The sequence below is a fragment of the Colletotrichum truncatum genome (genome assembly GCF_014235925.2).
Source record: "Colletotrichum truncatum strain CMES1059 chromosome Unknown Contig_0002, whole genome shotgun sequence".
Lineage (NCBI taxonomy): Eukaryota > Fungi > Ascomycota > Sordariomycetes > Glomerellales > Glomerellaceae > Colletotrichum > Colletotrichum truncatum.
Genome location: NW_027222399.1, coordinates 6,068,466 through 6,083,614, shown reverse-complemented (window position 1 = coordinate 6,083,614; position 15,149 = coordinate 6,068,466). Strand labels below are relative to the sequence as shown.

General features: G+C 53.2%; 3 protein-coding genes across 3 annotated transcripts; 2 read left to right on the top strand and 1 right to left on the bottom strand.

Moving 5' to 3' along the window:
• Positions 1-2,678: 2,678 nt before the first annotated feature.
• On the top strand, positions 2,679-4,323 carry CTRU02_204613 (uncharacterized protein; the record flags this gene model as incomplete). Its single annotated transcript, XM_036721085.2, has 3 exons — positions 2,679-2,931; positions 2,981-4,101; positions 4,156-4,323. Coding segments are annotated over 3 exons (1,542 nt in total), but the record flags the coding sequence as incomplete, so codon positions are not given.
• A 95-nt stretch (positions 4,324-4,418) lies between these two features.
• CTRU02_204612 (uncharacterized protein) lies at positions 4,419-5,768 on the bottom strand (the record flags this gene model as incomplete). Its single annotated transcript, XM_036721086.1, has 2 exons — positions 4,419-5,361; positions 5,470-5,768. The coding sequence occupies 2 exons, from the start codon at positions 5,766-5,768 to the stop codon at positions 4,419-4,421; spliced, it is 1,242 nt and encodes a 413-aa protein (XP_036587069.1).
• Positions 5,769-12,959: 7,191 nt separating this feature from the next.
• On the top strand, positions 12,960-13,235 carry CTRU02_204611 (uncharacterized protein; the record flags this gene model as incomplete). Its single annotated transcript, XM_036721084.1, has 1 exon — positions 12,960-13,235. One exon carries the CDS (start codon positions 12,960-12,962, stop codon positions 13,233-13,235), a length of 276 nt encoding a protein of 91 aa, XP_036587068.1.
• Between the last annotated feature and the right edge of the window lie 1,914 nt (positions 13,236-15,149).

Here is a 15,149-nt window from a genome sequence, read left to right as displayed (position 1 = left end):
CATCACGGGCCGTACCAAAGAAACCGACCGGCCAGGAGATGTCGAATTAAGCTCACACCCCGTCTCTTCCCGACTTTGGGTTCGTCTGGAATGACATCCACAAGCTAGCAGTTAGTTGTTAGCAAGTCCAAGCCCAAGTCAAGCCTCAGAGAGCAGCAACATCAGTGCATTGAGCCCTTGGCATCTTTGCGCCGTACTAGGTATGCACTGTACCTTTCTCACTTTCTTTCCTTTTTTTTTTTTTTTTCGCCCGTAGCCCGCGCACGACGCAACTTGACGTGTCGTTTCTCATCGTATTGCAGGGCAGTATCGTGGAGAACCACTTTCACCCGAAGTTGCAGTCTTCTCCGTCAGGTCCCTCCTTTCTCTTTCCCTCCTCCAGGGTCCCGGTGGAGGAAGGATCCGCCGCGTGTTGTCTCCTTTTCCCCCCAACTGCACGGTAGCGATAGCGGTCGGCAACGTAGCCACGACACCCGCGGTTATGGGTGGTACCTTCCAGGAGCAACAGCTTTAGGACTTGCTTCATTCCTTTCATATCCCTCTTTCCTGCTGCTGCTGCTGCTCAAGACCCTCATTTCACATCCGCTTGCCGTCATTGTTGAAGGTGCACCTGCTCCGGCCCTGCCCTTAGCCGGCACTACGCTTCCCGACCATCCCGTGTCAGCAACTGAGTTACACCAGAAAGTTAGACAACTTGGTTGACACCATCCAAGACACTGCATGACTGCATGACTGAATACCCCTCCTTGCATGTCTACAGGTCTCTCTTTTCTCAAGCGAGGTAAGTACTCCCTCAACTCCCAGTTAGCGTTCCTCTCTCACTAACTGGTTTGTACCTAATAGTCACGTCAATGTTACAGTCACGCTAAGGCCAAGCAGGACACACAGGGCGACCTATTACCATTTTCCCCGAGTCTCACTCCCCGCTGCTTTTCCTCCGGCATCCGTGCTTTCCTCCACGCTACTTGGCGCTACTTCCCGTGCGGATAAGACAACCACTACCACCACCACACACACAGAGACACACAAGGCCCAATACCTAATACCGTCCCATGAGCGGGAAGGTCCCATTGGATTGAAACTCTAATTCGCGGCCGCCAGCCAGATCAAGACATTGCCGACATATCAGGTCATTTGACAACTTGCATTTGCCCTTGTCTTGCGTCCTGCCTTCACATTTTTTATTCTTATTTTTATTTTTGGTCTGACCATCTTTCAATACCAATCTGCACAGCAGGAGACACACAACCTTACCAGACACGGACAGGATTCGATTTCTCGCAGACGACATTCTAACCCCTACATTGCGCGGGAACATCCCGGACTCTTACACCCCCTAAACCTCCTTGGCAAGACAGCATAAACCATTCGAGGGTTGCTCTTGCCCTTTTCCGCGGGCCGCCATCTACCAATTGGTGCCCTGGCCCTGAGTCCCATGGCAGAAGAGTAACGAATTCTCCGTCTGTGCCCTTCTTGCCAACAGATACCCAACGCCTGCCTGACTTTCACGGACTCGGTGGGGAGGAACTTTCCTCTGCCTTTTTAAGGAAAGCGGGCCCGGTAGAAGTGGGTCATCAGACACTAAGGCCCCGACATTTCGGTTCCGCGTTGTCCGATGCCATCAGTACCCGTTGCCTTCCTTATCTTACCTTATCCACTATCATTGTCACTGTCGCTCTTAACGAGCTGTCATTGTGTGTATCGTCCGCTCTTATTGCTACGCCATCTGGGCGGTATCCGCTACATTTTTTCGTGTTGCTGTTACGCAATACCCAACGACCTAAGTAGACGTTGCAGTCAGTCCCAAGGCGGCCCGTTTCTGGGGCTGTTACTGGTCTTGGGCTTTGTGCTTAGCGTTAGTTCGGCGAAGCCAGAGGCCCCGCCTACTGTTCTCTCTCGGCTCCATTCCATATTTCCTCACTAGGCTATACCTGCACGACGCTAACCGCTTCTCACAAGCATCCATCTTTGATCCCTCCCTTCGCTCCACTTTGAATTCAAACACAACGCGACTTCTAGCTGTTATTCATCGGCGCCGTTCACTGTCCCTTGCTGGGGACCGTTTTGATGCTGGAGCTCGTGCCTTAACTGAGTTTAGCAGGCTCATGATAACCTAGCTAGTGTTGTTGTACCCATGGCTGGCCGGCTTTCCAAAAGGGCGAGAGATCCAGATGTGGTCCTTTTGACGCTCAACTTGACTTCGTCTCCTGTGCCTAATCCCTCTCCGTTACCATCAAACGCTACAATATTGCCCTCTCCCAGTGTTAACTCTGGGGACCAGATCAGCCATTCAAACCAAGAGGAAACTTCAGGCCCGCCAACTCGGCGGCGTCGTCTGTCTAGGTCGTCATCAAAAAACAGCCGATCTTCGGCACAGGCCCTGTCAGGTAAGCCCATATATTTCCTTGGCTCATCTGACACCTTCCGCTATTTTTGTTTCGAGGAGAAGCTCAGAGAAGGCAAGGAGGAAAGAGGGCAAAATAAAACAAACAATTAAAAAAAAAAAAAAAAGGCGTGCTGAGAGGTTTACAACAAGCAACGCACACTGAATATTAATAACAGATTCCACTCCCTCGTCTCGTCCATCTGGGCAAGGGCCTTTGCACGGCCCACCACCTCCCCCGCCTTCGGAGCTCATTGTAGTATTTACGCCACAGATTCCCCGTCGTCCGCTAGTTGACCCAATTCTACCAAATCCTTTTGAGGACCATGTCGACAAGCGACAACTTGAAGGGCGCAAGTACCAAGTCAGCGAAGAAGGCCCCGTTGATGGATATGTCAAAATTTCCAGATGTCAGTTCACTCAGGGGTTCGAAAACAACGGCGATGAAGTTGTTCGCCCAACCGATACAGTGCGGCTGACGCTATCTGCGTTCCCGGATCGTTGGTTTGCGGACCTGAACCCCATTGACAGGACGTTCTTCAGCTTTTGTATGTCAGATTCGCGATTATTACGGTAATAGAGGCGCTGACTCGCTAGATATCGGCGCATGGTGTGCTGGTCGGACGGTCCTTAAAAAGACCAACTGCTGGCTACAAGACATTGCTCAGATGGCTCACAAGGACGATTGTGTCAAACATTCACTACTTGCCCTTGCCGGGACATATGTGTTTGATTATTTACCTGATATGGAGCACAAATTGGCGGCTCAGGTCCACTATAAGAAGGCTGTGATCTTACTGAGTCTACTGCTAGGAAACGCTCGACAACACACTCCCAGCACCCGGGATGCAGAAGCTTTGGTTGCTGCAATTGCTCTACTGAACATGAACGACGCAGTTTCTGAGGAGCACTGGCGGGAGCGAAAACTCACCCCTCGCTGGTTGGAAGGCGCACGCCTCGCCTGTCGGGTCCTGGATATGACGAATCCTGGTCACCATTACCGAGACCCATTGAACGTTCAGCCTTCTGATGCTCGTGTTGGTAATGCCGTTATTGCCGGCAGAGCCACAATCCTTGCTCTTCCCATGGCACGTCTCAATATCGAAAACACCAAGGATGGACAGTTCGCTTGGTTGCTTCAAGGATCTGAACTGAGCACCCAAAGAATTCACGGTGGATGTGGCATGTCCCCGTCACTGCTCCACCTCTTCTCCCAAATCACCCACGTGGCCGCCTTCATCCATGACGACCCGATTGAGTATGAGTCCACAGCAATGCCTTTGGCATATAAGTTGCTCGATGATCTTAAGAAGCTGTGCCAGTGGTATGAATACGAAAAAGCTGACGGGGACACAAGAAACATATCGATAGACGTTCACAGCATCCGCGATCTGCTAGCTTCCGGTCACCTCGACGCCCATGGCGCTATAAATTCTGGCGAGGGCATGACGGCTTCGACTGCCGAGGCTTGGCGGTTCGCCGCTATCATTTACCTGCAATGCCGCCTCCTACGGCTTCCACGCACCCATCCAGAAGTTTTATTGCAAGCTTCCAATTTGGCAGCGACCATTCGTGTCATGCCAACGTCGGGCTACATGTTCACCGCCCAGGCGCCATTTTTCCCGGTATTTCTGTTGGGCATCGTAGCCATAGAAGACGAACATAGCCAGTGTGCTTCACAATGGTTCGAGGCGGTCACTCAGACGAAGTGTCGCTCGGTAAGTTTGGTACTGGCCCATAAGGCGACACCAGCTGACGAGTTGCCGCCACAGAGCGTCCCGCCTGCGTTTGCAGCCTTGAAGGAAATCCGTCAGTGGATGGCCGCTGAACTCACAGACGCATCTCTTCCTATTCCCATATCCGTTTCGGACCGCTATCCCTGGTGGGAAGACGTGGTAGATCACGTCAATGAGGCCATAGGTATGTTATGCTTGGTCTAGGTGCATAAAATTGTAGAGGATCACATTTGAAAGGGCAGAGAGGCAACTAGACTTGACAAAAACGTGTTCTGTATTTGGTACTACCGTTGCGTGGTTCAGCCTCCCTTCACCCATTGGGTGTGTTGTAGGTGCGTAAGCTTGCGGTTTCCCATCGCTTCACCCCTTCCCGAGATGTGTTGAGAGACGTGTGACCTGAACCCACTCCCCTGTCCGTACTTCTTCCCTCGAACTTCCGCTGAGCAGCTACGCTCCGCGGACGTTGGCGGAATCAATGGCCTGTCAGAGGAAACCTCGGCGCTGTGGTCACGGCGTATGAGGTACTGGCGCATGTCGGAGCCATCAATAGCCCAGGACCTGATAACCTCGAGGCCAGCCTCAGCACACATCTTTGTGACCATCCATTCAGGACGCTTATGGGCGTCGAACCAGTCCAGCTCGGTACCTCGCCCGATAATTTGGATACCATCCTCCGCACTGCCGCGAGCGGCTGCGGTGACGGCAATGTCTTGCTTGGCCTTGAGGAAGAAGCGGTGTCGTCCCTCGTCCTCCTCGATCCCCGCGCAAATATCCCAGTCCTCCGCCTTGAAGACTCTCTCCCCGAGTAGGCCGTTCGCATGCTCCAACCCGTTGCAAAAGAAGTCTTGAAACAGCGCCGGATGGGTATGGTAGGCGTCCCAGACCTTGGCAGACGTAACATCGTGGCCGTCCATACCGGCGAGGATGAGATCGTCACGGCGCATGAGGGCGGCCCACTCGCGGAGAGAGTCGACAGCCTTGTGCCATGGATCGTTGAAGAGTACCGAGCCCAGAGAAAGGAACATGCGCGGCGACGACGAGGGAAGGGCGACACAGAAATCGATGCCGGCCTTGAAGTCGCCCCAGAGGCCCGCCATGTGGACACTGCCACCGGCGTGCTCCGGAGCAAGGAGGTCGAGGTTGGTGGTCAGGGAGCGCGAGGAGATGTCGAGGGCGAGGTAAGTTGCTTCACGGCCGAGGCGAGTCAGCTGGTCGAGGAGGAAGTTGACTTTGCGCATGTCACTATATATCATTACCCCGAGAGTTAGTTACTTGGTCAATCACAGTTTCTCCTTGTCTTTCTTCCTAGACGATCAAAGACAAGCTATCACAAAGTGTTGCCGTGCTCACCCTGCACCGAGATCGACCATGATGGCCCCTTCAGGGATGTAGTTGGCAATCTCTACGCTGTTCTTTTTGAAGAGGGTAATCTCGTCGCGTGTCTGGTAGAACTCGGGCGTGAATATAATGTCGGCCCAGATGGCCAGGCCCTTGTCGTCGTAGAGTAGCTCGTCGGGCATGGTTGGGGGCGGCTGGCCACTAAGGGCGGCCATGGCGAAGACACGTCGAAGATCGTCAAGTATGTTGGACGACATGTTGCCACCGCCTATGTCAAGGACGGTTCCGTGGTCAGGTATTCTGTGTGCCATTTTGAGGTGAGATCTCGTCATAGTATAGCCCAAGTGTGTGCAAACGTTTGTACGTGGTATATATATTTACGTGATGAATGGTCTATGATGGAGGGGGAATATTGTCAAAGTGCTTATAACAAATGTCAAGGCAAACGTAAACAACAACAAACAACGATCAGGAGGAGTTGTACGGCTACGGACTGTCGCAGCAGTGTGTTCCACTGCCTCTATTTTATATTTGTTTACGATAATGCTGAGCCAGCAACCCTTCACTGCACTTTCCCTTGTGTGACCTGCCCGTCCCCTCCAACGCTGGTTCACCAGACGCCCACTCGGTTACCTGTCATGGCGAACGCATACATCGGCAGCCCCAGTCAACTGGAGTCAAACTAACATACCGCCCTGTCCCGTGCCTTGGCATAGCCGTCGAAGCAGCATTGGTCCTCACCGGGAGATCCACAACGGCAAGAACTGGATGCCAAATCCAATGAGACATTTGAGATCAGATCCATAAACCTGACCGACTTTCCCTCTTCACCCACAGCCCGGATGCAACTGGATAGCCCGGCTCATCGATAATCGACTCATGTGAAGTACACTGCATGAAGGGCGACCAAGCCAGACCACGAGGCGCCGGCAACGAGAAGACGCCAACTGTGGGGACGAGACGACAAGCAGCACCTGCAGGAAGTTGGTTGTCTCCTAGCGGTCTAGCCAATCGCTTACTACAACCAACTACTTTCACCGCGGGGGCCTCCTGCCAAAAAGAGGCTCGTCCCGGACGGGCTTCGAAAAGAACGGCACAGGGCCAGCAAATCTTGTTCTAACGCGGAGTTGGATTCTTTCGCCATGTGCCCTTGTTTCTTGTTGGTCCACGATGTCACGCTCGAGCGAGACCCCATGTTCGGCCGTAAAAAATGGGCAGCAGCTGACCTAACCGCTTGGTAATGTTTGTCCGTCTAGGCACGCAGAGGTAACCCATGCCCAGTGGTACCGAGCCGACATATCTTACACACGGCAGCATTGAGGGCTCCGATAGCTTTACGGCCAACTCAATCATGACGTACATTCGACGTACCTCGGGCCGCCGTATCATTCTGATACTCAACGCACCGAGCCGCCGGTCTGCAAGGGTCAAACTGATCAGTTTACCGCTGCCAGTCACCAGATGCTGGCCTCATCACTCACCGGTTCGAGACAACGCGCGCTTCGCGTGCGCATAGAGAGGCAGCCTGGGAGGAGCTACGCCGCCAGGGTGCCTAGACGTAGGCCCTCTCTCGGAATGGAAGTTGTCCAAAGACCCGTGACCGATGCATTTCTAACAGAGTTGTGAATGCGAACATCTGAACGGGTTATCTCCTTCGGCCAGGAAGCATCCGTCAAGGACCCTACAGTGGTCCAAGACTATCCATCCATCAGGCGCCTAACGGCAGCACGTCAGGTATACTCACACCAGCATCTGCACCCGCCTTGCAAAACGTGGCACCACGTGATCGGCCTCAACCTGTCTGATACGTATGCTCCTAGATTGGTGCTGTTTGCAGTGTTGCAACGCCTCCTAACTGTTACCTATTTAGCTGAAGCTCGGGTATTAAGCTTGGTTTCCGGTAAAATTGGCCCGTGTATTGGGCAGTATTGAGGTCACCGTGCCGGCCCCGGGCGGCATCACGGAGCGGACCGCTTGAGAAGAAGACAGCTATTCAGCACGGGGCCTCCTGACGGCCTTTGCGGTCGTGGATCAACCGCCTCATTTCGGGATGCAACCCTGGCACGTTGCGGACCAGCCCTTAAATCCTCTTAGCCCCCAGCCCTTCACCACACACCATTCATAACGCCGTTCTCCTCGTAACCAAGGGATTTGGGAGCTGCAGCCGGAGTTCTAGGCAAGCTGGCAACAGCACTGTCAAGGTGGGTCGAGTAACACCTGTCGTTGTCTATTGGTGATGCTGCGAATGCAAAACATGTTCAAGTGTTTCGCGCTGTCTCTCGCATTGAAGTTACGAGAGGTGACTCGCGGCATGTGCTGGCCGAGGTCAGCAACTTGAAGGGGTGGTAATTCGTTTAGATGTTAGGCGGGTATCACAGCTGAGGTTAGTCAAGCAGCTGCGACAATATGCCTGTCTTATCGCTTTCTGTAGGGATGCTCTTTGACGCTTGTTGGTTTGTCGCGGCGGGACCGCAGGATTGACAGCGACTCCACGGCCGCTCGGCAACGTCAGGTCAAACCCAGAACCCGACTCCAAGCATGAATGCAGCAGGGTTAGCATGGAACTTGGCGATCATTCCCAATGCACGCGCCTCAGAATACGCCTGGCGCGGTATCACTATTAGGACCCAGCTCCCAGTGGAGAGTCCACTTTGTCAGGTGGTAGTAAACACACCGAATAGTATTGACATCAGAGCATCGTGAGCGGCTTCGCAAGTTCCGGGTGCGTGTTCACTTCCCCAGATTGGATCGTCTGAGCAGCAGTTCATATTGCTCGGTAATCAAGAGCGAACCATCTTGTCAGATGGTAAGGAATCCAATCGGACGGGTGTGACCCAGGGCGTACCAGGGCCAGCATTGCTCCCGTAATGTTGTTAAGCCCCATTGTACAGGTGAACTGCCCGGAGTCAGTCCAGATCAGGTTGTTGTCCTTGCTGGGCCCTCGTCATGGATCTGCTTGTTGGAGTCATTTGCAACGCGTCAAAGGGCCCGGTTCCGACAATCCCTTATACGCCCATGGGGCCGAGAAAAGCTTAAGGTCCATCCATCCTGGTCCCGCAGAAATCCGAAGAAATTAACCACGACAGAAGTCCTCTGATTTTTCTGACATCTTTTGGGCTACCGGTTGCAAATGTGCGGATATGCTACGCAGCCTCTCCTTTTGCACCACATGATCCTACGCAGGCTTGTTAGTTCTTTTCGGCTCGATCTACCCGTGCAGCAACACGTCTGGCAAACCGTGCTCCGTATGATACAGCAGCGGTAGGGATATCGCTGCTGTCGGACCCGAAGAGGGTGGGTGTGGAGCCGGCCGCTCAGCCTGTTGGAGTTTGAGGTCTCTCGAGTCAGTCTTGGACACTCAGCGGGATTGAATTTGCAGTGGCGGTTTCAGGAGGCAAAAGACGGAGAGATGCTTGAGCGAATAATTCGCCTCTTCTCGCCCTTATTCGCCTGCACAAAGAGACGAACGTTGAAGTGATGCCCGGTGGGAAAAAGTCCAATGGTGCCCAAGGTGGAGAGGTTGATGATCTACAGTTCGGCCGGGTGTCGTTGGCGGCCGTGATGGTTGCGTCGATGCATTCGAGAAGCTGGGGGGGAAAGCCTACGGCGAGTCTGTGTTGAAAACGAGGTGTCGCTGAGGCGCCCGAGCGGTAGAAACAAGCGGCAGAACTTGAGTGGTAACAGCGTCGTCGATCGTTGACCCGGCCACCTTCCCTTTCGCGTCTCGATCACGCCCATTGGACCTCGTGGCAGGCGATCTATTTCAGAGACCGCCGTAGCTTCGCGTGAACGGTCCTGTCTAAATTGGTGGCCGTCTGTTGTGACGGACACATTGCTTTGGTCCGTTTTGCCCCCTGCGAGCAGGTAAGCTCCCAAGATGATGGTGGGACAGCGGAAATGCCGGTTCTGACCTCAAGGAGGCCCGTCAAGAAGACTCTTAGATTCCGGTTCGATGGTTTTGGGGCGTTGCTAACCCTGGGTTGCCGGCCCTGGCCATCCGAAGAAGCAAGACAAGGTCTGCCTGGGTACGCTGAGCACCCACGTCATATGCACTGTCTTTCTAGCCAGAAAGGGTGAGTATGGATAGGTATGGGGGGATGCCATTGACACGCTCCATCAAGGATGAAACAGAGGAATAGCTATCATCATTGCATTCTCTTCTCTTACAACGTGACTTCCATCAAATGTCTCTCAACATGCAACCCCAACTTGGCGGCAGTGGCTGACGGTCCATAGGTGTGCGTCAAGTACGTAGCATGAAGAGACGGAGAGAGAGCATTGCATTGCTGGTCGACGGCTACCTTGGAGTCAGTTCATCCCACTCAGCTAAGTTCAGCTAACAGACGTGGTTTCCTCGTGTGAGTGGGTCTGACGAGATTTAACATGCAAATCCCTCCAACTGCCGGCGACTGGTCTGACACTCCCTGCTGCCGTCATCGTCGCCGCCGCCGCCGCCGTCGTTGTCGCTTTCCCCTGTGAGACAAGGAGGGCACTCCGTACTAGCCAAACTGATCGTTTCTTTGCGCGCTCGACAGTGGTGACTGACAGAGACGCGGTTTGGGCACGGGCGTTTCATGTCCAGATCGAGAACGGATGATGGTTGGGTTGACTTTTTTTTTCTACTCATTTTCCCTGAAACTGAGAAAGGGTGTTATGCTATAGTACTGAACGTCTAACGGGACAACCGTCGATGAATGTTATTAAATTTGCTACTAGTTGCGGCCACAATTTGAAGAATGGGGCGGGCGGGTGTGGCTACTATTCACGACTCCTTTGTTTGGTCCCTTTTTTTTTTTTTTTGCCCCTGCCTCTCCTCTCTCTTCAACCTGCCCTGCCCCTGGTCCTAGCTAGTTTGGTCTGCGGGAAGCCATCCCGTTGGCTGACATGCGCGCAACTGCCTTGCCGCCATAATGAGTGTCGGCCTGGACCTGGGAGTGTTTTTGGTCTTGGGTGTGTCTTGGATCAGACTGAGGCTTTGGTCCTGTCTTTGTCCTTGTGTGAATTGGATGGGGGGTTGACGGAGAGCGCGGGCTGACCACGCCACAGCATGGACATTAGTATGTTAGTGGTTTCCAAGTGTGATCAGGCCCGGCGTTCGTCGTGTATGTCCGGCTCAGCGGTCGCACGTTGGCAAAATACATTGCCTGATAAATGTCGTTGCTTGAAATGAAGTTGATAAGAGGCTGAGGGGCTGTAGCGTGCCGCTACCGCCCTGTAGCATGGCGAAATCATTGAGGATTGATCTTTGGAAGGTTTGATTTTATGTTTATTTTATTTTATTTTCCTTTCTGGATTAGCACGTCGGCGTCTGAGAGCACTGATGATTTTCCATGCTGCAGCCGGTGCTTGCTGCTAAAGGTGATGTGATGTATCCAGCCGAGCGGCACGGGTTGAGCTACAAAAATAGACAAAATTTAGTTTTGCGACCGTTCCCAAGGGCTGTTGATACATCGTAGCCTCTCAAAGGGGGTTAACCAAACAGGGATGGAAACCGAGGGTGGCCCCCAGTGCATGGTTGGTAAGAGCCACGGATCATGTTTGGTCAATGAGCCAGGGCCGTGTGGGAGGCCGCAGGGACTTTCATCTAGTCCGAGATGCACAAATGCAGGCACGGAAATGGTTGACATCGTACTACGTAATTACGCTTTTTGGCAGCTCAGAGCTATCCACTGTCGACATTGCTCTACACTGTGGGCAGCTGCGGCTTTACCAAGAGCAGGGCCCATACAGCCTGTCTTGAGCGGGGGTCATGGCACGCAGAATATCAACGGTCAGGGGTGAGGGGGGACAAGCAGATATAGCACAATGTTAAGCGAGTAAAGGAAGAAGAAGAGGAGATGACGGCGATGACGATGAATGGAAGCTTGCATGGAACAATGATCGAAGCCTCCAAGGGTCTTTGCATCAGAAATCACGTCGGTACCCGTCAATCATGCTCCTGTACAGCCCGCTGTTGCTGATCTGACATTGGTCTGTCGGCTGTCCAGGAACAGATCTCTGCAGTAGCGTACATAGTACCTTTCTCAAGACATGCCAAGGGAGGGCGTGGGTGTCAAGCATGCAGTGTACCTACCCAGCCGCCGGCAGGCAAGGAAGCAGTTCATGGGAGTGAAATACGAAGATTCAGCCCGCCACGTCTTCGAGCTGCACATGGTATCTTTCGTGTTCCTGTTAGCCGTTGCTAACTCCTGGGTCGTTTTCGTCTCTTTTTCACTGTTCTTCTTTTAAACTGGTGTCATCTTGAAAGTCGACCGGCACTCCTGAAACAGAATCCCCAATGCGACTAAAACAAACCGCAAGAGACCAAATTCAGTTCGCGTTTGTTGTTTGGGACAATGCTGGTCGCTGAACCTCTTCTTCGCCTTGCGGAGCCTCTCTTCTGTCATCGACTGACCGCCTGTCTCGCTCATCTGCGACCGACCGGTTATGCCTGTTCTCGACCCGTCCGTGCTGGGGTGCCGGGCCCTTTCTCGCTTCTGCCAACCCCACGTCTTCCATTCTCCCTCTCTTAGGTCGGTGGTCAAAGCCACCAGATTGCTCGTGAGCTTCGACTGATTGGGATCTTTCTAACTGCAGTAGCGCGACCCGCCCTGACTATCGTTGTTCAAAGTTGCCTGCGGCAATCTCCGTCCATGCTCAATAGCCCCAAAGACCTTGTCATCTGGACCACTCTGAGAACCATGCATGATGGATGTAATCAACGATGGCTGTCCTAGCCATAGGACATGCCGTGCCATGCGACGGCGACTGTGCCTGAGCTGAAATGTAGAGACACAGACCGAGAGAGCATGAGCCCCGGTCCGTTCTGGTGAGGCGGGTACCTTTTGTAAAGGGCCGCTCGTCAAAAGGCCCGGCCCATGGGAGTCTGAGCTTCGGCAGCAGAGCCGCAGGATACTACACTGGCGATGGAACTCGTCCTTTGCCTTATTGTTCTCGTGATAAGTAATTGTGTTCTTCCCGATGAGCCCATTACGTCTTGATTGTCAAATGCGTTCAACTTTTATCCCTTTCTTTGCCATCGGCTGTTCTGCTTTCAAACAAAGGTATTCGAACAGGCGGTCAAGGCAACAAACAGCCTACAGAGGTGCGAAGGTCATCGATGAGGACAGTGTGTTGTCTGAGATAACCGAGTCGGCCGTTTGTCTGCTGCCCACACACCCCCCATAGTTGGATTTTAACGAGCTGTCCTTGCCGTGAACGCCGGTGTTCTAGTCCGTCCGCGCGAGCCAGTTCAAGGCTGATACGACACAAGGCGCCTTGTTTTCCAAACCCTGCCGTGTGCAGCAAGAAGTCCGTGTAATCTTGCTTAGTCGGTTAATTACCCGGGGACCCCTGAAGGCGGCCAACCTTCTCGAAGCATTCCAGAAGGAGTGGGGAGATAAAAGAGGACTTGCAAGGGCCACTCGACCTCGGCGTCCCACCCTCGTCGCAGATGAAGCAGCGAGACGGCGGCGCAGTCCATCCCTTTGACGCAGTCGTAATTCCATGGGAGCTTCCGCGCTATGAAATTCCTTCTAGAAGCTTTCTGGAAACCTTCCCCATCAGGCTTAAGCCCAATCTCCTTCTTTCATGCATGGACCATCATTCTCCCCACGCGTCCAGCTTTTCGCCAGGTTTGTGCTTTCCCTCCCCTGAAGCTCCTTGTCAGAGATGATGACGGCGGCACCCCTTTTTGGCCGTTACTCCCTAGCTCAGATGCTCAGCTGCCCTGCGCAAGCGCCGACCTAGAGATGGCAGAGGCCAAGAGAGTCCACTGTGAAGATGCTGATCCTCGCTAAAGGAGGGGGGCGGCCCTTGCGTCCCTATGCTTCTTGAGAGGTCAATTTTCGAATTGAATGCCATGTTTGCTGGCGGATCTCAATCGAATACTATGGTACAACAAGCAGGGCCCGCCGCAAGATGACCGTCATCGAAGGGGGGTTTCCCGGCAAAGAGGCAGCAAACCCGGCGCGTCATTCACCATTTTGAATTAGAAACCCCGCTAACGTGCAGAGTACTCGAAGCCGTCGACAGAAGCATGTACTTTGGTGAATGTACCGAGCCATGGCCGCACAGTGCTCCCCTGACTGTCTGAACGAAGCATGGTGACCAGTCTAGTTGTAAAATGTAATACTAGCCTGCTATACAATGGACAACGGTTCAAACGGCTTTCTGTATGGTTTGAGATAGCCATTATTAGGCCGCTACCAAGTGCACACTCCGAAAAAAGAAAAAAAGAAAAAAAAGAACACATAATGTTGGCATGCTTTCCAGTCCGCATGATATAGGCCCTTATTCGTGCTAGGTCTCTGCATCTCTCCGGCGCGACAACAACAGTTCTGTCACCTTAAATTTTCCATGGCAAGCAATAGTTTCCAGAAGGAATGGGGTGCTTCCATGACCTTGCCCCTTTCATACTTGCAGAGCTTGGGTGCCCTGTACATTGTAGCGTCACATCCTCGCAAGGCCCCTTGGATCGAGATTGCCCTTGCAAAGGCGAACAGATGCCCAGCTCTACTAGTAGACGTCAGTGAGAGAACCGAGCAGGAATGGGTTGAGGAGGAGAGAAGCAAGGGGTATTCAAACAGCTCCAGCGCAACTTTGTTTCGTGGCTTTGAAGCGTGCTTTGGAGGACGCAGTCAATTTCATGGTGTCCGAGCGCTCATTAAATGACACTCTGTATCTCGTGTCAAAACGCTACGGTCATGGGCATAAAAATGCACCTTTTCTTTGTCTTGTAGTCAAAATTGGCCGCCAAGAGGAAGGCAGTACACCAAGAGAGAATTGGCAGCCTCTGTGGTGGCTAGTCCAATGAGCCATCTTTTGTGAGGGGTGTTGTGTGGGAAATGAACGGTAATGAGGTACACATTTAGCCATTGTTGCAGCGGATTGCAGCTCATGTAAGGTGCTGATATGTCAGACACAGCCGGCATCCCCTCGCACATGCCAGGGATGGGGAGAACAAGTGCTGCGAGGCGATCTGTATTGCAAACGCTGCAAGTTGGATGGTCTTGGGCTCAGGATAAATGCGAGATGGAGTGGCTCTGACCACACTCTGCGCGTGCTCATGACAGCAGTTGCTTGACAAAGAAGTCAGCCAGCCGCAACGGCGGTTGCCCAATCGAGGAGGGGAGTGGCCACATGGAAGCTTTGGAACATTCGTCTGGCACAGGGTCAGAGCGTCGCCAAGTGCACCTTATCTGACGAGCACTGGCGGCGGCGGTTGGGCACCCGAGCAGTGCCGACGGGCACATTTCGTCCATCTCCAGGCTCAGGGATAGTACGGCTGGCGCAAAATGGTGGGGGCTGCTGTCATTGTCATGGCCAGAGTGGTTGGATGCCGGCACAGACGGTATATGCTCTGTTGTGTGTCTTCTGGGGACGCAGAAGGCTCACGAGCCCCAACTGTTGTCAGTCCACAAACGACCAGACTTTCAGCGACAAGTCAGTTCAGACTTCAGCGGTTCGAACATCGGGCAGTCCCCAGCAGCTTGGGAAACAGATGTGAGCAACCACCCCTGCTCCGCCCTATCGTAGGTTTTGTCTGTGGGGATGCGAAAGGTAATTTGGTGTCTCAATCTGGCACTTGACTGGGAGACGAGAGACCCACTTCTTGGTGGAGATGATGGCAGAAATAACCCGATTGTTTGATGATGACGAGGCCAAACGAGAGGAAAGGCAAATAGGTGCCCGGGGGTGGAGGAGGGGCGTTG